Genomic DNA, 25,776 nt, shown 5'->3' with positions numbered 1-25,776 from the left:
GACGGTTTTAAATTACAATAAAAAAGGATTTACGTAATTTTTCTTGAGTTGGCACACCGAGCTGAAGAGTTCGCTTCTTCCTGACGTGCCAAATAGTCAATATTAAACAATTGTTATTAGTACTTGTTACAAATAAAGAATAACTAGATTTTTGTTAAATATTTACATTAAAAGTGTTTTAAAAATAATGAAGTTATTTTTTATTTAACCTAAAAGAAAAAAATATCCAATTCCAGCAATTTTAACTTGTGCATTTAAAAAAATATATTACGACAGCAATAAACATTAAAAAAATAAAATAAAATATAAAATACACAACAAGTATAATTTTGCAATCCCATGATGACGATCAAAAGAAAAAAAAAACGAAAAAAAAAACAAAATATTTTCATCACATACAAATAAATTGGCACATTAATTTATAAAGATTTCTACAAAAGTTTCGGATAATGTTTATTATTAGAAAAATATTTATTTACAAAGAACATCTGAAAACACAATTATCAAGTATTCATTCCGTATAATTTGTTAAGTACTAAAAAAAAAAACGTGCAACACAACAAGTGTATCCAAAACGGACCCGATTTAGAAATTGTTTTAATAAAATGTTTTATTTGTGCAACAGCCTGAACATTAACATAATGATTTCAACTTAACATAAACGGTTTATAATATATATAGGCTGACCAGGAATATAAAAAACTCACCATAGTGCGGAAACATATTGAAACTAATATCAAACTAAGTTAAGTAATAAAGGCGATTGAAAGCACTCTCAGGTTATATTTTTTATATTCTTGGTCAACCATTCAGCATTAATTACAATTTACAAAACCCACCCTACAGAGATTTTATCTATGTAAAATGTTTCTATTGTTCCATTAATCTAATAAGGCTAAAAACGAGTGACATGTCAGTTTCCACCAAAGAAACATGTACAAAAACATGTGACGAAACATCTCTCATTCGAACATAGATACCAATGATTGATTTCAGATATTTTGTATAGACATTTAAATTATATTAACTAGTTTCATATAAAATCAAAGAAAAAAAAATTCAGAAAATTATAATTACAGATTTTTTTGAATATAAAAAAAAACTTCAAGAGCAAAAAAAAAGCTCATGTCAGATTAATGGTAACAATATGTAACAACTATTTGTTAATACTTGTCTACGGAGCTGTACATTTCAATACGTGAACCCCCACCGAATGACAGCCGATACACCCAAAAAAATAGAATTTAAAACAAAACAATTAATCTATGATATATTTACTCTGTATTTAACAAGGTACATACCGTTATTTTTCACATTTCACTATCCACAATGTCCGTTATTCACTTTGTCACTTGATTTACACAAATGTCAAAACACAGAAATTTCTAAATAAGCTCTTCCTTCAAAATGATATGAACATCTGAGGTATGAATGCAAGAGAGCATTATTGCATTTATCACTATCCGGGACAATCTCAATCTACTACTGGAGATAGCAATCTGTTTAAATATTGTAAGCCATTTTAGATAATTTGAAACTAATTCAGCCGATATTAATTATCATTTGTTGATTTATGTTTTTTTCATTGGCTTTGAATGTTTTATTTCTATAGATTGTCAAAAATCTGTCTGTATCATAATTTTTCTTTCACAACTTTCTAAAACACGTCCTTATTGCTTTTATCTCATTGCTAATATTAAAAACGATTTTCACATATTTCAAGTGGTATCAAAATCACAAAAGAAACAAAACTGGGTTAAATATATTTCCGATCAAATCTTTTTAATTATATCACCTCTTTTAAACTTTCAAAAGTCCTATAAAAGAAAAAAATCTTGATTCTTTAATTTAGTCTGACAATATATCTAGCTGCATTTAAACAATTTATTAGCTGGTATATAAAAAAAACACTCAATAAAATATTAATAATTTTCTATCATAATGAGCAAACTTTTTTTATACAATTTTCTTACATTCATAACCAAACAAAACCATAGAGCTCTCGAGACCATAGAGTAATAACATGATTTGGTTCACAAGTGCTGTCTCCCTTTAGTCTAAAATTATGTTAGTAAGTCCTGTGTTATGCCATCTCCAGTGGCAGAATACACTGGCATTGTCAACTTGTTTGCCACAATCTGACAGTTGGCTGACATTGTCAACTCGTTTGCCACAATCTGACAGTTGGCTGACATTGTCAGAGTTTGGCAGTGGGCTGACACTGGCAGTTGGTGGGCCAGGGCTATGGGCGGGGCGTGTCGACCGGCATCACAAGTGCTTATGTTTGCCGTTGACGCTGGGCGTGGTGGGCGCGGAGGAGGGGCCAAGGGTGCGCTCTGCTGCCACAGCCGCAGCGTGCTCCATACCCTTCTCTAAACACGTCTGGTAAGCTGGCTTCATTAACTGTAACAAGAAATTACTGTCACTCTAAAGATCTTTTAATGATAAGGGCTTCCCTAAGTGTAGACTTCTTGTAGCAAAAATACTTAGCAGCAATATATGTTACAATGTAAATAACTTACATTTTCCCACAGCCAGTTTGCTGTTTCATCAATTGTGACACCAAACTCCCTCATCTCTCCGCTGTACCTGCAATTTAAACATAAGTCTTTAAGCAAGAAAATATAGACTACAACTAAATAACACCTTTGACATCTTTGTATGTAAATAATTGGCTATCTCAGCTCTCAAATTTGTACAATAATTATGCCGGTATTTTGCTTAGTGTAGATTTTTAAATCTGCACCAAGAAGACTTTTTGACCTTTTTTTTTGGTGTTGGAGAGGAAATCTTCTAAAGATACCCAGCCTCTAGGGGGGAAGACAGGGTTATGTGGGATTTGATCCACTAAAACTCCTTCAGTGGCCAAACTCAAGTGCAATAGAAGAGGGTTCCGGGATCTCCGAGGAACGCTCCGGAACCTAACCAAGAGGCCTATTTAGTAATAATTTACAGCTCTGATAGTTGAAGTATATATCAAACTAGCTGTCGCCTGCGATTTCATTCACGTGAATTTAAAAAAAAACTTTATAAGTAGCATGTGTTTTTCCAAACTATGTTGTATTTTTAACGAAATCTATTGAGTCGTTCTGGAGATTCCTTCAAACATCCATCCATCTAATTTATAATATTAGTAAGATATATACCTGATGTAGGCCCACATGACGAGTGTGAGCAGCGCCACACCCATGGCCAGGTTACAGAGGTTGGCGAAAACGTATACTCCGAGTAGACCAAACACACCGCTCAGAACGTAGAAGAACATTGCGATCGCGAAGAACACGGAGGGTGTGCGCGCAGCCTTAAATATGTTCTTGCTTTCGTTATGGCCGCGGAACTGAACGAACTGCTCCTCCAAGTCCTACAATACAATGTTTATGAGTGGCAAAATTTTGGTCCTAGTGATGGTTTAATTTTTTACTTTAATGTTTGTAAGCAGATGCGAAGTCAGAATGAGACAGTTGTAAAGTCAAACCTTGATAAACGACAATTCATGGGATCGCGATATTTTTCTTGATTACAGAGATCTCTGTCTAATCCGAGATTCAACAGTGGTAGACGCCAGCAACAACAACATCAGTTGCAGGAATTGGTCGGCTCGCTCAGTGAAATACCACGATCACACAGAAGACAGCCGTGAAGTGGAAGTAATTCCAAGTGCAGTCTGATGAGTGTGGTGCCGGAGGCCTAATTTTAGTCCTCTTCCCCTTCACAATCTTTTCTTATTAGGAAAGGATGAGAAGGGGAAGTGGATTTAGCGGAAAAGGGGATGCATAGGAAGGGGAAATGTCCTCTTTCTGTGCGTCCCCTTCTCCGTTGATTAAAGGTAGGCAATGCATCTGCATTTGCGGATGTCTATGGGCAACGGTCACCTCACGATTTCGGCGAATTCAGGTGACCGTTTGCTCGTTTGCCACTTTTTAATAAAAAAAAATCTTACTAATGGAGAGTCCTTTGAGATCGGATAATGACTATCGCTTATTGAAGTTTCTAGTTCTATATGTTTATGTTTAAAGGGTGATTAAGACCCTCTCATCAGGGAAAGGCGCGATAGTATTTGTTCGTCATGTACCTGTACAAGTTGTTCGCAGTAGGCGTGGCTAAACTCGTCTCCGCCCATCTTGCGCTTAGCGTGGAAGGCGTGAAGCGCCTTGTCCCGTGCTCGGGCGTGCTCCGCCTCCAGCAGTTGAGTCTGCAGGTAGGGCTTCGCCCCGCCGCACACCTCTTCCATTAATGTAGTATACACCTCCTTAGCTTCCGCCACCGCTGTTAAATTGTTTGCTTCTGCCGTCGCCTGGAAATATAAAAAGACTAAATAGATTCCTTTACATAAATTTCTTGTTAAACTCGTTGTAAGTTGTTTATATATATTATTTTAATAATATGTAATATTTAATATTATTTATTATTATTATTCATTAATTCATTCATTCTTCCTTCCATCCTTCATTCATTCATTCATTCGTTCATTCATTCCTTCCTTCCTTCCTTCATTCATTCCTTCATTCATTTATTTATTTATTTAATATTTTATGCATATTACTTGTACACACACGATGTTTCACATCTGCCAGACGTCCCATGACGGCTCACAAGTTTTTTTTTTTTTAAATACGACACTTTATTTTAACTATTACATTAACCAATAATATTACTATACGAATACCCTTCTATACTTAGAAGGAGGTGCGTAAGTCTATTTTTGTTTAATATTAAAGTTTGAATGTTACCACAAGCATGCTCTTAGGTTCCGGTAGCTCATTGCCCTTGTATATGTTCATATATGAGCGGAAGTACTGCGGCAGATCCTTGGCCTTGACACGCTGCCCATTGATCAGCTTCGGCACCAGGTTATCCGGAGCCAGCAACATCGGCACCAGCTGCTGCAGCGCGCGTTTGAACTCCACTTCGATGTCTACATATATAACAAAATATTTTTTACAAATAATATATGTCATTAGCGAAATTAATATTTACTAGCTGTCGACCACGACTTTGTCCGCGCCGAATTTCAAAAAATACTTTATTAGTAGCCTAAGTCTTCTTCCAGACTATGTTCTACATCTATGCTAAATTTCATCAAGATCCTTTGAGCCGTTCTGGAGATAACGTCAAACAAACATCCATCCATCCATCCAAACATTCGCATTTATAATATTAGTAAAATTTACCTGCCAGCCTGCCATTAAAGTTGGGGTCCGTAGCGACCTTGAGTCCGGGATGCGGCATCAGGAAGCAGGCGATCTCAGAGAAACAGGAGGTGATGTGCTTCCTCAGCGACTGCAGCTCCGGATGCTGCTTATCTGATACCTTAAGAGAATAGATTAACTTAATATGGATACAACATAGACAAACAAAACACAAATTAATAAAGCCGTAAAAAAAATTGTTGTAATTCAATTACTTAATATTAACTAGCTGTTGCACGTGACTTCGTCTGTGCGGAATTAAAAATATGATTCATGATGAATGGAAGATTTAGAAAGAAAATATTTATTTTTCGTCAAGTTATCAAGTTATGTTAGTTTTTTTTATCTATAACCAAGGTATTCCTGTGTATTGTGACATTACCCTGAGCCTCCGTTGCAGTATGGCCTGGCCTCCCTCCGCGCCGTAAGGTGCCTCGTAGGGGAAGCTCCAGTCCCGCACGAGGAACTGCAGCCGCTGGAATGGTGTTCGACCACTGTCCTCCAGCGCCAACCGCCCGTACTCTGTGAACAGCTGACGACACACAACATTATTGTACACAACTTTTAAATTGCTTACAAACATAGATAACATTAAACGACACAGATAAATAGTATTTTTCAAAATAAAAGCCTTTTAGAGCACAACCACACCCTCAGACGAGTAAAATCAAATCTTTATCATTTCTGGTGAAAATCATCCCGTCCTTAAAACCAAGAGTTATATAGAGAGAATCTCAGGAGTAAAACTGTTTTAAAGAAAGACAGTTACAAATGTAATAATGAATGAGTCCAATCGTCCATTTGCTGCAAAGTGTCAAGGGATTTCTGCAGCATGCAATTGTCGACAGATATCTTACTTGCAGATGCTGCAGGTCGTCCTCTTGTATGTTCTGTGAGAGGTTGTATATCTGCACAGAGGAGAGCATGGTGGAGAGCGCGAACACGGTGGCACAGTCGCGCACCGTCGACTCGCTGTCGAATGCGCCCTGCGTGTCCAGCAGGATCACCGCCACCTGCACAAGACACAATAAAAAAAAATATAAATGATCTTTTATCTCGATAATAACCCGTAAACTTTCCTTGTCTTTAACAAGATTACCTTCTCTCCGGTGGGCAGCGTTGTCTTAAACACTTCTGACCACATGAGTATACCAGTGGTGTCGCGCTCGGAACCCCCGCGCCAGCTGAACCCCTCCAGCGGCTCATCATCGGCGCCCAACCAGTCCCCGCCTCCACCGGGGCCGTACTGCAACCAGTTAACAAATATATTACTACAAGCTTAGTGATATTACATGGTGTCAAACATCCGACTCGAAGGACCGTTTGTTCAGTACAAATACTTTATTAGAGCAAATTATCTTCGTCCACCACCGTTTCCGCACTATCATTTGGTTATCCCGCGCCTGTCGTCCATGGCACAATCACACATTGGTAAAGTCAGATGCAATTTAGAACAAGAAGTTACGCAAAACAGATAAAAGGATGGCTCTATGAATCCTCCAGCTGCAGGCTAACCTTGTGATGCATATATCGTAAGAAGCAGTTGAGTATGAAGGACTTTCCCTTGCGGAAAGCTCCAGCGACAGACAGCACGACGACAGCGCGGTCTCGTATGTCATCTTGCAGCAGTAACTCGGCAAGCGCCTCCTCGTTGAGCACGAACGTGTGGTCGGGGCCCGTGTCTACGATCTGAACGCCGTGGGGGCCCAGCTTAGGCGCCGGTACAGGCTGCTCACTCACTGCAAAGACAAACACTTAGACATATAAATAACATTCAAAATACATAACCAATTAATATGTAAAATTAGCACGTTCCGTATTTCTATAATTTTGGGTACGAGAACGTGCTAAAACTTTTTAAAAGCGGTATTACAATCAAGTGATTGGATATACGGCCTTCTAATATACACGCTAACATTCTTTCTCCTAGTAATTGTTTGTCGATTGTATACGTTGGTATCGATCGCATTTAGCCCAGTTTTGGTATAAAATATGACAGTCAAATTAATAAAAACACTATCGACTTAATATTTTTGCATAGTTTTATTGTGAAGTGAATTTATTATAGAGATTTAATTTTAATACGTCTCGTATCCGTCTCGCATGGGTGGAAGAGCTTACTGTATTGTTGTTCAATTATCTATAGCCGCAAGTGGAGCAATCGTTTAAATATTAGCCGTAGAGAAGTCAATTGGTTTAAATTGGTATCATTCTAATTGAATAGAAGAAAAACAAATGCTACGAAATCAACGTCGAAATGAAAATTTGATATGTTGCCATCTCCATTATTCTCTGAGAAAAATAGAGACAACAATATGTTGTATTAAAAATACGGTTCGACAGTGGAACTCGACGTGGACATCAAAGGATTATGGTAGTACATAAACAAAGCGACTTACTTCGGTCAGAAGACGTTTATGGTCATAATAGTTTTACGTGGGCGAGACAAAGGAATACTTGCGTATAATGAACCTAATTTAGGTCAACAATATACTAATAATTCTGATAATACATATAGACTAAAAGTAGTATCAAAAGAATTAGACAACTATTAAAATGTTATACCCTTATCTGAGGTATTTTAAATTAACATTTTTAAACCAATTTTTTCAAACAAAACCGATATTTAATCGACCGAAACAAGTTTCGGAGAGATTTATGGAATATGAATTTAAACCAAGTCATGTACCTACATATTGTTGTGTTTCATGTTTACAAAATATATAAAAAAATATGCTTTCCCCCTTCCTAAGAATCAATTAACACAACAAAGGTTATACAGCAAATTAACGTGTTGAAGATATAGAGGTCAATGATCTCCTCCTTGTTCGTAGGCGATGGCAAAGATACCCGCCCACGATCCTCGTTACGAACAGATCAAATGACCATAAAACTACAATACAAGAAACCGTGCAAATTATTCAGTAATATTTTAAACAGAACTGTTAACATTGAATAAAAAAAAATATAACGAAAAATGATATTAGAGACCAATTTCTAATAGAATAGATCATTTAATGGCAGTTCATTCTGTGTGCAATTTGTAAAAGTGTAAAACGTGTTGCAAAAAAAAGGCATAAGATCCAACGAAACAGCTAACTAAAACAAAAACAGAAAATGTAAAAAAATAAAATAAACAATTTGCATAAATGGTATAAAAAAAGTCCTTACAACAATGAAAACATAAACTATCGAAGTACTGATAAAGGAAAATAAAACCCGTGTAAATATTAAAGTACCTTTGTGACTTGTAAAGTGAGAACGCAAGGTCTGCGAGGTTCAAGTCCGCTGACGTCACGCAACTCGGGTCAAAGGAATCCAAACACGTCAATAAACTAAAAGATACATGGGTTTTTATTTATTGTACTTATATTTCATACTTCGAACACGTTCCTAAAAGTAATCTTGCTATCTCACTAATATTATAATTGCGAAAGTTTGGATGGATGGATAAATGTTTGATAGATGTCTAGGTAGGAACGGATCAACGGATCTTGATGAAATTTGGCACAGATGTAGAACATATTCTGGAAGGGAACTGGAATAACATTAAGGCTGCTAATTAACTTTTTTTAAATATGCTCGGACAGAGTCACGGGCCACAGCCAGTTGTTCTATCATAACATTCGAGATAGTAACTAACATTGGTATTTAAAGTGCAGTGTCGACTGTCTATAGTTAGTTAGGTATCGTGTATAAAGGTGGGTGAAATGTTGCATAAACATCCGTTAAGTTTGTAATAACATCCTATCACTTATACAGTGTTCAAACATGTATATATGAACAACATATAGAGGCGTATGTACTAACACATAAATCATAGTTACGAACAATAAGGACTATTATCTAATTTACGTTTCAATTATATAGAGTAGTTAATTATCATCGTATCATTCATATTATAACTATCTTATGCTTGCGACTTCGTTCGCGAGGAATTTTAAAAAACTGTTAAGTAGGCTACGTGTACTCCAAGGTAGTCCAGATCCATGCAGCCTTTTGAGATAACTTCTAACAAACAAACTTTTGCATTTTTTATATTAGTAAGATTATAGTTGGCTAAAATATAAGGAACTTTATTTTATAATATGCTATAGTTACGTAAAAGGATTAAAAAAGTGATTCCATGTCTTCCCGACAGTAAAAAAAATAGAAGAATGCTAGAAAAACTCATGTTATACTAGCCTTAACGGGAATTAAAACAATGATGTTGCGGTACCATGGTTCGAATTTATATTCAAGACGGGTCGCGTCACAACAACAGGCCAAATGTAAATGACAAATTACATGTTTTGAAACGTAAAGTTTTTTAAAGACTAGACACGTTTGTCTTATACTTTAAAATAGACTTTCTAGACGATTGGTATTTTTACATAATGTCTGGGAAACATGCATGATGACGAATATTTCAACTCACGAGTTGAGTACAAATGATATTTAGTGACGAAATTCACTAAATATCATTTGAAGTATTTCAGTGTAGTAAGTTTTTAAACACCTGGGCATTATAAGTAATGCCGGAGTTAATCACACAGACCGTAACATATACACAAAGGTCTGCGTATTTCAGAACCTGTTATGAGCCTTGATTCAATCCAGGTATGACCTTGTATAACCTGATGGTAATAACATAATTGGATGCCGTGTGTACAGACAGAAAAATAAATTATGTCTTAGAATAAAATATATTGTTTAGTTAAAAACAAATCTATATATATAAAAGAAAGTCGTGTTAGTTACACTATTTATAACTCAAGAACGGCTGAATCGATTTGACTGAAAATTGGTGGGCAGGTAGCTTAGAACCAGGAAACGGACATAGGATAATTTTTACCCCGTTTTCTATTTCTATTTATTCCGCGCGGACGGAGTCGCGGGTAAAAGCTAGTTTTAAATAAATAGTTGATAGTTTACTTCATTTTTTAATGCTGATATTTCATTGAAGTTGAAGCACCGCGGGAAGTTGTTGGATCCGGAAGGTGGAGGACCACGTACTGTGGAAGGCATTGGGAAAGACCTATGCCCAGCAGTGGGCAGATAAAGACTGTTGTTGATGACGATGATATTTCATTGTCTCGGAATCACTAGTTGCATAGTAGCATTTTGATTGGAGCCAGAGCTTTGCACTTTATTAAAAGTAAACCTGTCAGCAAAGAAGATGCACAAAAAAAACCAAAAGCTGTTATTTAACATAATGAAACTAAAAATCTATAGTTTGATACCATATACATCATATTATAAATAACGTGACAAATTAACTGTAAACGAACGTCATTTTAACAAACAAGTCATCCGTATAGACAATAAGCAATTTATTATACGCAAAATAGATCAATAGACAAAGGTTAGTTACAACATAACATATATACGAGATATGACTCAATTTCATACACCTTAACCTCGACTTTAAACAAAGGATTCGCTGTTAGTAAATGGCAACGAAGGTCACAGCATTCTCACAAGATAAAATCCTTCCAATTAATCTAGGGTAGACTAATACGCGAAAAAATTACAATTACAAAAGAAAAGTTCTTTTCGATTACCTAAAAATTGAAATTCAAAGATAGAATCTTGTCACACAAATTCATCACAATCAATATAGCCTCTGTGAATGAAAATGTAAGATTAACGCCAGGTTTTCATTATGTCAGTACAGTAGGACAGTAGCGTTGGTTTGACATAGACTGTATGGGCTCACTATCGTCGGTTAGTGTTTACATTATACCAGTATCGCTATCGTCCTACTGTACTGGAATAATAAGTCAGGCATAAAGGCTGTGATAGAGGTAAGAAATTTTTGACCAAGCCATAGAGAACCACATCTTTATGGAAATTAGTACCAGCTGGTCTTTTTATCTATAATATTAGACTGTACTGGAATAATGTTTATTTCTTGTTCATAGCAATAATATATTACGCACATATAACACAATTGAACAAGTACAAGCGCCGTGCATTACACAATCAGAAACACACGGCGTTTGTTAGATCGGCGAAACGACAGATGCGTATACGTCAGCTCTAGTGATGTGTTACTAAATATCGACATTATTATGTGGGTAAGAAATGGAACAATACTAGACACTAGATTTATTGGATGTATCACTTGCTGTTGTGAGTCTAAAAAATTGTTTGTGTGAAAACTAAAAAAATCATAACTAAATTATTATTATTACTTAGTTAAAGTTGTAGATTTTGTATGCGCTTTATAAACATTATCATTTTAATTAAGGAAATAAAAATTTCCTTCTATTGCTACCAATATTATTTAGTACGAGCTCAAATATTAGTGTAACTATCTTCTCAAAATAGCAAACTATCGTAAGTATCGACAAAAATAAGTATGTCCTTTTATAAGAGAAGAGGGCAAACTATCTGTGGGAACACCAAGGTGTTCATCGAAGCCCATGGACATCTGCAATACCTGAGGCAGATGCGTTGCTCAGATGTTGCTATATCGATATTAAAAACCCAATACATCATTACATCACTAGTTTCATATCTATCGATGTAGTTAAATACATTGAACATTTGGTTGGCCGAAATTCACTAACAAAAATAAACATTTGGTCGATGACGCGCGTGTAATCTCGGCATAGACAACAACTGCAACATCATCATTACAAGGATATTCAAAGTTATTATTATAATTTTGGTAAATCACCATTACTCTATGTTCGTGGTGGACACGTCAGTAATAAAAGCACATCAATTTACTTATGTAATTTACAAAACAATTTCGTTAGTCTACGTCACCGATTAAAAATAAAAAATGTTGGAACGAAGTTCCTTATCGCGCGTTGTGAAAGGGGCTAGACGGAAAAAATTCTTACGAAAAGTTGTCACGACACTTTTTGCTATAGTAAGTATGTTAACGACGAATGAGCGCTACTTCACGATGGCAACGACGTGACAATATATAACGAAAATTCATAGAAATAAAACGTACTTCTTGTGAAGACTTAAGTGTTTTTATTCATAGAATAAACATTGGTTCCTTCACTAATTAATCGAAAGGAACTTCGTTCCATCCGGGTGTCCCTTGACACCTCTCAAGTTTTTTTATTTTACAATCGATTAATATATACGAATGAAAAATTGTAAATGTTTTCGTACATACTGTATTGACCTTATACGACCACCAAAAAAATAGAAAGTACAAATATGACAGCGAGAAGTGAAAAGGTAAATACGATTCAATTGACCTCAGTGACCTCGGCAGTAAAATTTTACTTTTTAACTTTTACCCTTAAATGTAATATATCTTTTTGTTTTTTTTAGCGGGAAAAGCAATAAATTATACATAAATAATGTTCCAATATAAGAACAAGAATCAAGCTAGAATGTTACCTTAAGATCCACTGCAGAAATCCGAAACATAGAAACAAGTGTTCATCCCTTTCATTCTTTTGAAAAATAACAAAGATAACAATATTTTTACATAGATTGTCACACTATTATGTCAATTAAAAGTATATAATAAAAATACGTGTATCGAAAACTTTGTACCCCTTTTTTAAGGAACGAATAAACGTGATATTTGACAGAAATAAAGCTAATGTGGAAAAGAAGAAGCTATTTTTTACATAAAAAAAACTTGAGAGGTGTCAGCGGACACCCGGATGGAACGAAGTTCCTTTCGATTAATTAGTGAAGGAACCAATGTTTACTCTATGAATAAAAAACTTAAGTCTTAACAAGAAGTACATTTTATTTCTATGAATTTTCGTTATATATTGTCACGTCGTTGCCAAGGTGAAGTAGCGCTCATTCGTCGTTAACATAATTACTATAGCAAAAAGTGTCGTGACAACTTTTCGTAAGAATTTTTTCCGTCTAGCCCCCTTTCACAACGCGTTATAAGGAACTTCGTTCCAAAAAAATATGGTCGAATGTCGTCAACCAGTAGTTTATTTAATCTTTCAAAGGAACTTTAATATGCACTACTATGGACTTTCCATGTGAGTGAATAGAAAAGAACAGTTCAGTTAGGTAACATGGAAAGCGTTAAGAGACACTCATCGTAGTCATTAAGTGTAGGTACTGACCGATTACGTATTTGAATTGCCATCTCTTTATGAATAGCCATTAGGTATGCATACGTATTCATATTTATAGGTATAAAAGGTACTTGTGTAACAAATACGATGTCATACAAATGCGTTCTTATAAAGTAACTAGCTTTCTTCTATACTATGTCCTACATCTTTGCCAAACATCAATATCCGTTGAGCTGTTCCGGAGCCACCTTCAAACAAACATCCATCCATCCAAACATTCTCATTTATAATATTAGTAAGAAGTAAGATTAGCCAAGTTATATTGCAAAGACCAAAATGTCTGTGTGCAATTTTCACACGAGCGTAAAGGAGTGACAATAGAGCAAGGTTTAGATTATAAATCTACGTGTCTCAATGTATTAGTTACTTGATAATTGACCTTCAAAATATTTCCACCGACATTGTAGTCTATTCGATAGTTTCACACATGGGTAGCAAGTGTGGCAGTACTGTATTTTGAGAGTGTAAAACAGCACTTCACTTTTTTCCACATCGTTTTTGTACCCTGGTGTGTAATAAGCATAAAATATGTAGAGATCGATGCAAGTCACTGTGTGCAGAATGAAATGCCGTGAGATCGGAGGTACACGGTACTGGCGTACGCCCAGCCCGCACTGCATGTCAATAACCCGCCTGGAGCATTGCCAGTCTTCCTACAGCTCAGTCATCAGAGATACTACGTGTTGGTAAAGAAATCGAAAAAAAGAAATCTTACTAATATTATAAATGCGAAAGTTTAGATGGAGGAATGGATGGATCGAAGGTATCACCAAAACGCCTGCATAAATGTCGCTTAAATTTGACATAGATGTAGTTTGGAAGAACACATAGACTATTAATATATTTTTTTCAATTCTGCGTTGATGGTGTCGCTGGCCAGAGCTAGTAGTAATAAAAAAACATGGATTAAATTAAACTAACTCTAGTCATAAGAGCATAGAATTAAGAATTACTTAAAAAAATATAAAACTACATGTAAAAAGTTATTTTTGTGTCGGTACATCAAAGTACCTTTTACTATATTTTATTTTTATCTCTATACGGACATTAAATTCTTGTTTTAAATGTGTACACCTGCAAATGTTTATGAGACATTAAAATGAAATTAAAATGTAACTACGACTATGATTTCAAATGTGTGAAACTTGTTAATATTAGATATCACAGTTAACCGTTATTTAGGTTGTTTATATATAACAGAATAGATACTAAAGACATTCATAATTAGATAGAAATAAAGCATATAAGGAAAAAAAGAAGTTCCTTGTAATAACCAGTGAGTTCTAATACAAAAAAAACTCAAAGACCTCTACTACATTGACCATGAGAAGCGCACAAGTTTAGTCTGAAACACGCAACAACTGAGTACAAATATATTTATAGGTTCTAACGGTAATATTAAGTGAATAAAACAAATGCCATTTCATTCAAAATACATTACTATTTAAACCGAAAACTATAAGAACTTAAAAAATAACTAAAATTTTTAAAACAATTAATAAAATCTTGGAAATTTTACATTTATGCTAAATTTTATAGTTACACTATCTGTCACCCGTGACTCCGTCTGAGTGGAATTAAAAAAACTTAATATATTGTATTTTTCCAGACTATGTTTTGCGTAAATGTTAAATTTTATCAAGATCCGTAGAGCCGTTCAGGAGATACCTCCTAACAAACATCCATCCATCCATCTAACCTTTCGCATTTATAATATTAGTAAAATTTAAATACATTCGGTAAAGAATAATGTACTAAAACACTTTCACTATTTCTGTTATCTCTCAGAGATCATTAAAATTCCTAACTCAAGTTGCTACGTGATTAAAATTTAACAGGACGGCGGCGCGGCGGCGGAATAAGGACGTGTTTTATCGAAACATTTTTATTTTTTTATATTACAAGGTGGCAAACTAGCCAGCGGCCACATGAATTCGCCGAAATGGCGAAGCGACCGCTGCCCATAGACATTCGCAATTACAGATGCGTTGCCTACCCCCAATCGACGAAGGAATATTTAACCTTCCTATGCATCTTCTTCTACATCAAATCCACATCCCCTTCTAGGAGGACTAAAATTAGGCCTCCAGCACCACACTCATCAGACGAAACGCGGAATTACTTCCACTGCAAGCCTGTCTTCTGTACATGGCCAGTAGTGTACTAAGTACTTTTTTGTCGTAGACTAACATGTCTTCATCTAATAAATAACAAGGTCATTCATATTACGCTCAATTTACACGTAACATTAATAAATTAAACGTCATCTTCCTCTATATAACTTCCATCTAATGATAAAAACTATAATAGTAATTAATTCAGCCGGGCGGAGACAAAATAAATAAAAATATATATCGTAAATACGTAGGTAGTATATTTATTTGTTTTTATTTTGAAAATTTATTTATTTATTTTTATCTATCGCATAAAACTAAATAACTAATAATAATTTTTATTGTATAGACACACATTTTTACATAAGCTCTATTTGTATAAGATTTTCTTTTAATTTCCCGCTAACGAAGTCGCGGTTAACTGCTATATCATTATAAAATGTTCAGAAACTATCCAGCCGATTGACCCGAGACAGGCCGCTAGTTTATAAAAACAAATGTCAACTGTTATATAGACTAACCGTGGGTTTCTAATACTAAAATATCCGTTTAAAACATATCGTCATCCCTTTCATTATCTTTGACAAATCAGAGATAACGATATGTTTTAAACGAAGATTTTGATTTCAGAAACCAACAGTAAATTATATAAAAATGTTACAAAAATACTAGCTGTCGCCCGCGACTTCGTCCGCGCTCAGTTAAAAAAAAACTTAATAGCGGTATGAAAAATAGATGTCCGATTCTCAGACCTACTCAATATGCTCACAAAATTTCATGAGAATCGGTCAAGCCGTTTTGGAGGAGTTTAACCACAAACACCGCGACACGAGAATTTTATATATTAGCATAACCTAAATATTTTCATAAATAAGTTGTAATGAGTAATGTGTGACGGAAAGTGAATTCTGCTCGTATCTGGCATTGCAGCTACGTCTACGTGTGCCAAAATTGTAACGGCAGGTGGGCCACATAAATTTGCACTGAACATGCTCAATTTGTGAATACATATTTCCGATTTCAAATTAAACCTTGACGACTTTGTGGGCTAGTATTAGTAATTATTATTATAATATAATGTTATTTGAGAGAAGTCACGTGATATATGTGCTTAATCTTTCTTATATTATAAATGCGGAGGTTTAAGTGTATGGATGGATGTTTGTTAAAAGTTATCTCAAGAACGGCTAAACGGATCTCGATTAAATTTGGCATTGACGTTGAACATAGAGTAGAAGAACACATAGGCTATTAAGTTTTTTTTTTATATTTTCTATTTGTTATATTTTCTATTTGTCTGTTCGCTTTTTGTTCAAATCAAAGTCCATACGTGACAAGTATACTTGAAATACTTGAACTTTGAACCTAAAAATCACACAAATTACATATATTGTGACTTAAATTTGCATTAACTTAAGTAAATAGAAAACACATATTACAATTTTCTACTAAGTGCAAAAAAGGTATCGTGAACAAAAAGCTTTAAAACCGCAAATTCGAAGCCGTATAGTGGTTATTCAATTATGTACTGTCTGCAACATTATCGGACTAAAGCTACAAGGGCGAAAGCTCTGTATAGATTTGATTACGGCCGTTCGCAGAATGATTTTTTTTTTATAATTTTAGCCGTCCAAGCTTTGGTAGGTAGCAGAGGACATTAACATATAAATCTCTTAACTTCACCCATAAAATTAACGAAAAATCCCATTGTTGTGAAAAACTATATATCTGAAGTAGTTTTTGAGTTTATCGTGTGTAGACTAAAATAATTTTGTGGGCAACTAGCAATCATAAAGCGACTTGAGGATTATAAATTCGAAGCCATATCATTCGTTGCCACTAAATTAGTGTGTCCGAAACCTTATATTATCAAATCGTGTAGCAATAATCTCGGAATGATGATCGAAAAACTTGTTGGAAAATCGCCAGTTCGAATACTAAAGCATATCTGAATATCCGTCTTTCCTTAACGATGCAACATTGATTTTTTATGCCAAACAGATATAGCAAACTTTATGAATGAAAAAAATCATCTTTTAATCATGATAAAGGTCATTGATTACATAATTTGTTTCAATATAAATTATATAAAGAAGTAGAGTGGAGGCGACTCCTAAAGCAGGTCACCGATACTTGATGACAACGACCAGTCTGAAAAGAACCTACCGAAATGCTATCTCGACAAATAAATAAAGGTTAGACAAATAAGTAAAAAAAAATAGCAAACGGGGTAAAAATTATCCTATGTCCGTTTCCTGGTTCTAAGCTACCTGCCCACCAATTTTCAGTTAAATCGATTCAGCCGTTCTTGAGTTATAAATAGTGTAACTATCACGACTTTCTTTTATATATATAGATCTTGTATGTGTGTGGTAAATAAAACATTTTCTTTCTTTCTAATCTAATAAAATGATTAGATAACTAATTTATCACAAGAGGAAATTGTAAAATGTGAAAATAGACTTCTTTGATACGTTTTTGAGACATTTATCTTTATCGTCTGTTAGTGATAAGAGATGGTTCGATACAAGATAAGACACTGAAGACCGTTATTTGAGACAAGTCACGTGATATATGTGCTTAATCTTCCTAATATTATAAATGCGGAGGTTTAAGTGTATGGATGGATGTTTGTTAAAAGTTATCTCAAGAACGGCTAAACGGATCTCGATTAAATTTGGCATTGACGTTGAACATAGAGTAGAAGAACACATAGGCTATTAAGTTTTTTTTTAATCCGAACGTACGAAATCGGTGGCAACAGTTATTGCTTCATAAACGCTACCACTTTTTTAATTTTTGTGGTATGTCAGCCTTACGTTTGAATATTATTGTTAACTATAATTTTTATAAACCACTGAAGTTTCCTTCATTGTTAAACTCCCGCTTATTGTTCTTGGGTGGTCATAAAAATCTCTTAGACTTGGTATGAAAAAGCCACACTATGGGACTGCTTAGTTTAGTGTCCCTTTTAGTATTAAGTTTGGCATTATCCCAAATAGTTTTTTTTATTTTTTATTAAGAGATCATAAGCTATTATTGGTTACATTAAATCAAATGTGTAGTTCATTTAGCTTAACGAATATCGAAATAAAAGCAAAGCCACAAAAGTACATCAAAAAATAAAAAAAGGTTTCAAGCTACACCTAAACACGCATACAATACGTAAAATTACTGGCTGGTGCCGTTTTACAAGTTTTTTCTTTATGAAAAAAACAAGTTCTCATATACTTGAGCTAATTGAATTAACCGCTTATAAACTCACGACGATCAATGTTGTGACTTTTTTAACAGATATAAAAACACTAACAGTCTGTCCTGACTTCGCACGCACGGGTGGATATTTATTTTTAAATTAACAGTTATAATGAATGCATTGAATCGTGAAAATTAACCAAAGAATAAATTTGTTAATAATATAGATAATTATAGCCGAAAAATATATCGTTGAATTATAGAAGATAATATTTTTTTATCAGCTATAGATAAATTATGTGCAACATATTAACTTCCAATAAATCAGCTAAAATTATTTATCTGTGCACAATGAGCTTCTATATTTCATTTATATCAAGATACATTTTATATTTGACACGTTTTATCTTTTTCAATGCGAACTGAGATAAAGACTGCTGATATAATAACGAACATAACATAAATTTTTGCATGTCCCCATCGAAGGTTTCAGAGCCCCCCCCAAATAAGTGACTTATAGTAAACTACACTAGCCCAATTCTGGTTGACTTCACACATATATTTGAACTTCTTCGCAGGTATGTGCAAGTTGCAACACTCTGTTTTCCTTCATGGTAAGAACGCCGGATACATATGAGATTCGAAAAACACATTGGTATGGCGAGGATCGAACTGCTTAGCAACTGCGCCACCGACGCTCTTTTTTGCGAATTATTGCCTATAAAAACAATAATTAGGATTTAGGGATATTTAAATGTTTCTAGGAATTAACACTGGTATTCGTACGCAGAATAGAAAATTGTAATCCAAAGAGTTATAAATACGACTAAAATAATAAGCGAAAGTTCGCATTAGACAAACGTTTGACTTGCATTTAAATAAATTACGTCATATAAGAAAGTTTAGCTTTAATGTATCTAATATAAATAAGATTTTATTACTTCATCACTGTTGGCAGAGCAATGGATTATCTGCCAAAGTAACTTAGTAATTATTATAAAGACTAAAGGGGGAGATTGTAGTAAAATTTCAGTAAATGTCAAGCAAACAGAAACCATTTAAACTACCAGCGGTCCGCTAAGATGTGAATTTTTTATTATCTTTAAATTAATCAGTCCTTATAGCTCGGTCCTAATAAAATTCGTTATCACTTAATCGATAATCACAAACGAAAGTAGTTCGATATTATTAAGGCCTTGTCCGCCTTGAACGAAAACTCGTTTAAAAGATTCGATATTTTTAATTAATATTCGAAACCCTACAAAGTCACCTATGTCATTTAATTACATATATCTCCACTGCCGAAATACCTGTACTAAAACATATTGATTTTCTGTGAAAATGAAACGGACAATATGTTTTGTAATTGCGTTTCGGTATTGGAAAGTGCAGTAATTGTTGAACTAGCTATCGCCCGCGACTCCGTACGCGCGCAGTAAAAAAAAACTTAATAAGTAGTTTATGAGTTCTTCCAGACTATGTTCTTCTATATTTGTGCCAAATTTCATCAAGATCCGTTCAGCCGTTCCGGAGATACCTTCAGACAAACATCCATCCATCCATCCATCTATGCTTTCGTATTTATAAATCTGTAACATAAGACTGAATAAAGATGAAGAGGTGTTAAATCAGATAAAAAAAATCCATATTTACATAACAAATCGAATGGTGAAAATATTCGTGACATAGAGCAAATAGAAAATATCCATAGAGGCTATTTAACACGGTATTTAGGATAAAAGAGCGACCGTGCCGCTACGACAAATATGGCGGTTAACATTTGAATACGCGCGGGAAAAACGGTCAACGATCCAACGTGATTTATGCACAATGAACCTCACTCATACATCACTTATTACAACTGTAGTTAATGTACGTAAATGTGAAGTACCTTACTTATATTAAAAATGCAAAATTTTGATATTTTTCATCACATAACTTAAGAAGGTTTAAATGGAGCTGGATAAAATCTTACTAATATTATAAATGCGAAACTTTAGATAAATGGATGTAAGGATAGATGTTTGTTACAAGGTATCATCAGAAAAATGCATAGCATAAATGTAGTACATAGCCTGGAAGAACACATAGGCTACTAATTAAGTTTTATTTAATTCCTTGCAGACGGAGTCATAGGCCATAGCTAGTATAAAACAATGATAGTGTCAACCTACAATAGCGCATAAGCTACTTGTCTAAAATTCCACAATGATGAAGTCACTGGCAATAGTCATCTTTAAAACTATAAAGTTTTATAGAAAAGCTGATTTTGCAATCATTCTTTTGATTTTAAGAATCCTATTATTTATGTTGGAGCTAATGACTACAAAACTACTTCAAATCACATCAAACATGGTGGTAAGTTTATCAACTTTATACCATAGTTTTTTTTAATACTTTTTAAAGTAATTCCTCTAAACGATTACACACTTTACACCATTTATCAGGACAACTGATAATGGTGCTTCGATTTTGATGTGCCATATGCTTTTAACCTTCAATTCCTTTCTTATTCAAACACCTGGCTGAACCATATTGTATGTGGTGAAACAATGCATTTTTTTTAACTGCAGACTATTGTTTGCAATCAACTGTGATATGCATGTGATATTGCACCTGAACATATGCATGCACTTTTGTTAAAAAAACATTAACTTTCCACATAATTTTAAGAGCTATAGACACTCAGCAATTATTTGAAAATAAGATAATTTTCCATGTTTCTTATTTTCTTTTAATGCACTTGGTTTATAAAGAAAATGAAAGGATAAGAAGTGTAACCCTGCAGAAAACTAAACAAAAAGATTTTTCAAGTGTGAATGAGTAATCAAAATAAAACATTGGCTTACATTCAAACCAGAAGTTGTGAAAACAGAAGTAATTAATAGCATCTTACAAAAACCATATTTGTTTTGAATATAAAGAGATTACCAAGATGAATAACACTTGTCAAAATATATCAAATACAAATTGTACAAATGGGATTTCCAAAATTTATTACTATTAAACTAAGATTACTTATTGTTTTTGTTGTTTTCATTGAGGATTTTAAGGTAATCCCAATAAGAACCAATTAGGCATTGATCCATTAAATTATCCATTTAATTGGAATGAAAACCATAATAACACCACAAAAAAACTTTAAAACTTCCACTTGTGTATGAAAAACATACAATGGAAATATAATCTGTTCTATTAGACATTTTATTAGATGGTTTATAAAGCATTATCTTGTATGCTTTGATATTGACAAAAAATCTTGCGTAAATATTGCACGATTATTTATATTTAGGTTACCTGTCACAAACATTAGCTAATCAAACAATAAACTAACACAGTGTGGATTATTTAGCGACCACTAAAGTTGTCGAAGATGCAAATACGTAATAATTATGCGAAACAATGAACAAGCATTTCTGTAACATAATTAGACGCACGTATCACAATTTATGAATACATGTGGCAAAGGTTAACTCAAATTAATTACTGGCGTTTGACCAATACATCGCGCTTAATATTTCCGAGTTATATTTCTCAAAAATTACAACAAAACAAAATCAGTACCTGAAGAGAGATTGCTGTCCGATCCACCAGTCATTTTCCCGGACGATTGAGTTGACAGTATCACTTAGTGCGACAGGCGGCTAGCACACTCTGTCTCTCGAGTCGAGGCCCAGCATCACGATCCAGGCAGCAATTATAAAAAGAACCCATTTTCAATGTCACGAGAGCTACACGAGGGTAACTTGCGGACGACAACGCTGATGTCGTTCGCACTACGCACTTGCGACGCACGCGCCCTTAACTATAATATTTTAACATTTAATTACCTTCTCCGTCAAGGAAATTCGATTCCCGATGTTTACGTCCCTCGTTTTCAGCCATGACCAATTTATTTATTTCTAGTTCTGACTTGACTGAACATAGCGACATGCAATTTTTCCAACTCAACGTAGGTTGACAACAGAGAATGAAAAATTAAAAAGACGTGTCATTGTCAAATTCAAATTAACGTTAACTTTGAAAAATGTTAATAAATTTCGTAAATAGTTATAAAATATAGAAATTTGGTTGTAAAAGTTATAAACTTACAAACTGGAACAAGTATAATGAATAATATTTAGTTAAAAATAAATAGTTGATCTATCCATCTTTGTTTGTTAATTTAATTCCGCGTCTTCAACCAGACAAAATTCCTTTTGCGGAACGAATGATGATTTATGACATAATCTTGCATTAATTTTCTGATATTTGTCACCTAAAATGAAAATTATTTAATAAAAATGCATCTGTTAAATATAAAATACATTCTGTAGCTAGTTGTCTATTGTCAGTGTCATTGTCATTTGTCTGGAATTTGGTTTCGAAAGGTGTCAAATTTCCAGAAGACCTTAATTATATTTATTACTCCTTTGATAAATAAATTAATAAGATAATACTTACGGAATGCAGGTTAAATATATATAATAAATTTTATAATAAAAGAAAATGTATTATGTTCTGTCTAAACTACTAATTTATTTTTAGAATCCCAATGAGGATACAGAATGGAACGATGTCCTACGAGCGAAGGGAATTATTCCTCCAAAGGAGAAAGAAATCTCAGAGGAACAAATTGTTAACATGATCGAAGAGACCATACAAAATAAACAAGCCGAGAGTAAGTTTATTGCCACATAAAGCAAGTCTCTTTCAAAACCTTTTAGGTTATGTGCAACTGGTGTCTTTTAGATCAAATGCTTAAGATTTGTACACTGTAATGGTTTTTATTTATATTTATGTTATCAAATTACTTATAAATCAATGAAAACCACACTTATTTTAGCAGTGTAATAGAATAAATTTGTGTAAAACGATAATTATGACCTACATAATAATATACCTGAAATATAAAGAGTGCAAAAGTTTTGTTTTAAACAGTATTTATCAACACTTCCTTCCAAATGTTAAGATATTTTATAAACTCATTTCATGTCATTTTCAACATCAACTTTTTTAGAGATTTAAAACCCTAAATTTTAATTGTGTTAAATATTTCCTTGTAGAAGAGAAACAACTATCAGAGTTAGACTTAGATGGTTTAGATGAACTAGAAGATGAGGAGGATGAAGCAGTACTACAGGAGTACCGCAGGCGGAGGATTGCGGAAATGAAGAGGTTGGCAGAAAAGCCGAGATTTGGTGATGTTAGAGAGGTTTCGGGCCAGGATTATGTTCAAGAGGTGAATAAAGCTGGTGAAGGCATCTGGGTTGTTATACATCTTTATAAACAAGGGTAAGTATTGATGTATAACTTAATGTGATAATTATAAATAACAGTTTATGTACAATAGTTTCTAATATCTTGGTGGGTATTAACTTCACATATGTCATTGCACAACACACCAATAATTTCAGACCGCCAAGATATTTGAAAAGAATTATACTCACAAGAGCCTATGGGTCGTTCATTATTCGTAAAACATTACTTTTTGAGTGTCTTTATGACTGGATAGGCACTAGTAATTACTTATATCCGATTCATATCTGACTAAATATTTTTAAAGGATACAAGAATGTGCCCTGCTGAACCAACATATGCGTGAACTGGCTACAAAGTTCCCTTACACCAAGTTTCTGAAGGCAATGGCTCAGACGTGTATCCCCAACTATCCGGAGAGAAATCTACCCAGTGTGTTTGTGTACTTTGAAGGGGACATGAAGAAGCAGTTTGTGGGACCACTTGAATTGAGAGGCACCGCATTGACTTGTGATGGTATGTACAATTGTAACTTAGCTATGTTCCTGCCTTATGTAACAATCAACGTATATCCCATAATATTTTATAATTCTTCAGTGCACACTCTCCAAACAACAAAAAAATTTCTGCTAGAAGTGTAGATTCTTCTTTAGTCTAGACCGTATACTGATAGCTGATTGCAAAGATGAGAAAAAACTTGTCTTAGATTTATTTATAAACTAGCTATCTCTCGCGACTCCGTCTGCGCGGATTAAAAACTTAATTAGTAGCCTATTTGTTTTTCCAGACTATGTTCTAAACATATGCCATATTTTATTGAGATCCATTAAACCGTTCTGGAGATAACCTCGAAACAAACATCCATCCATCCATCTAAACATTCACATCTATATATATAAAAGAAAGTCGTGTTAGTTACACTATTTATAACTCAAGAACGGCTGAATCGATTTGACTGAAAATTGGTGGGCAGATAGCTTAGAACCAGGAAACGGACATAGGATAATTTTTACCCCGTTTTCTATTTTTTTATTCCGCGCGGATGGAGTCGCGGGTAAAAGCTAGTTTATAATATTAGTAAGATAATCACTGGTGCTGTTTAAGATAATTTAAAAGTTTTCTTTTTAATACAGAATTGGAGTTCATCCTGGGTCAAGTTGGAGCCATTGATACAAAAATCAAAGAAGACCCAAAACCAAAGATAAAGGATAAGTTGTTCACAGACCTGGGCTGTAATGATTGTTGACAGGCCACAGATGTGTACTGAATGGTGCATAGACAATATTTTATAAATTTTGGTGTGAGGATGCTTGCTTATTGCATTAATTATTTATTTTTAATTTTTAGTTATTGATAAAACAAAAGCATTTGTTTTTGATACTTTAGATTTTTAATTGTAAAGAAGTGTAATTCTACATCTAGGATTCTGTATTTTTACGCAATTAAAGTCTATATTTTACTTTCTCAATTTTTTTTTTTTATGTATTTTGACAAATATGAACTCGAATGTCAGTTTATCTTTTAATAATAATACAAATGCAACAATAATTGTTAAATTATTTTAAATCAATATAGACAACATTTTAAAGAGTACTAGTTATAAGATTTTTTTTTAATTTGCTATAATTTAGTCAATTTTATTTACATCTAATATATGAATTACTGGTTTCTTATAATAACCAAAAAGAATTAAATAATTATAAAATATATTTAATGTATTGAAATGTTAAAAAACACATTGTAAGTTATATTTATATTTGAGCTTGAGATTTTATACCAATGTAAATGTTTCACAATAAAAATAATATCTAAATATTAGTTTTTTTTTTAATTGTAGCTGACTGGAAATAGATCGATGCTTGTGTAAATTAGGGCAATTTATTTTATGATAGTTATTCAATAACAATTTGTTTTAAAAAGTAGCAGCAAAGGGAGAGCCAGTTTCAACATGCTGAGTGTAAAGTGTTATTAATTAATTAA

General features: G+C 33.8%; 2 protein-coding genes across 3 annotated transcripts; one reads left to right on the top strand and one right to left on the bottom strand.

Moving 5' to 3' along the window:
* Positions 1-1,857: 1,857 nt before the first annotated feature.
* LOC106708621 (atlastin) lies at positions 1,858-22,520 on the bottom strand. Of its 2 annotated transcripts, XM_045681752.1 has the most exons (12): positions 22,389-22,520; positions 22,123-22,212; positions 6,705-6,928; positions 6,289-6,435; positions 6,047-6,202; positions 5,572-5,721; positions 5,172-5,310; positions 4,731-4,915; positions 4,073-4,294; positions 3,147-3,361; positions 2,523-2,589; positions 1,858-2,403 (listed from the first exon to the last, which is right to left on the bottom strand). In XM_045681752.1, the coding sequence occupies exons 2-12, from the start codon at positions 22,154-22,156 to the stop codon at positions 2,269-2,271; spliced, it is 1,674 nt and encodes a 557-aa protein (XP_045537708.1). In that variant the 5' UTR covers positions 22,157-22,212; positions 22,389-22,520; the 3' UTR covers positions 1,858-2,268. The 2 variants fall into 2 exon arrangements, with proteins under 2 accessions (XP_045537708.1, XP_045537707.1); XM_045681751.1 differs by lacking the exon at positions 22,123-22,212.
* A 397-nt stretch (positions 22,521-22,917) lies between these two features.
* Positions 22,918-25,230, top strand: LOC106708758 (viral IAP-associated factor homolog). Its single transcript, XM_014500308.2, has 5 exons — positions 22,918-23,010; positions 23,086-23,218; positions 23,604-23,832; positions 24,104-24,312; positions 24,930-25,230. The coding sequence occupies exons 1-5, from the start codon at positions 23,005-23,007 to the stop codon at positions 25,040-25,042; spliced, it is 690 nt and encodes a 229-aa protein (XP_014355794.2). The 5' UTR covers positions 22,918-23,004; the 3' UTR covers positions 25,043-25,230.
* Positions 25,231-25,776: the final 546 nt, after the last annotated feature.

Source organism: Papilio machaon, chromosome 17 (assembly GCF_912999745.1).
Source record: "Papilio machaon chromosome 17, ilPapMach1.1, whole genome shotgun sequence".
NCBI classification, from domain to species: Eukaryota; Metazoa; Arthropoda; class Insecta; order Lepidoptera; family Papilionidae; genus Papilio; species Papilio machaon.
This window is presented reverse-complemented; position numbering and strand designations above follow the sequence as displayed.

Excerpts from the sequence above, each read along its gene's own strand:
- LOC106708758 (XM_014500308.2), top strand. Across the intron at positions 23,219-23,603 it reads ACAAAATAAACAAGCCGAGA|AAGAGAAACAACTATCAGAG; the intron begins GTAAGTTTATTG and ends ATTTCCTTGTAG. Across the intron at positions 24,313-24,929 it reads CACCGCATTGACTTGTGATG|AATTGGAGTTCATCCTGGGT; the intron begins GTATGTACAATT and ends TTTTTAATACAG.
- LOC106708621 (XM_045681751.1), bottom strand. The coding sequence starts at position 22,491 with ATGTCGCTATGTTCAGTCAAGTCAGAACTAGAAATAAATAAATTGGTC. Across the intron at positions 6,929-22,388 it reads GAATTTCCTTGACGGAGAAG|TGAGTGAGCAGCCTGTACCG; the intron begins GTAATTAAATGT and ends TTGTCTTTGCAG. Across the intron at positions 2,404-2,522 it reads CAAACTGGCTGTGGGAAAAT|TTAATGAAGCCAGCTTACCA; the intron begins GTAAGTTATTTA and ends TTCTTGTTACAG.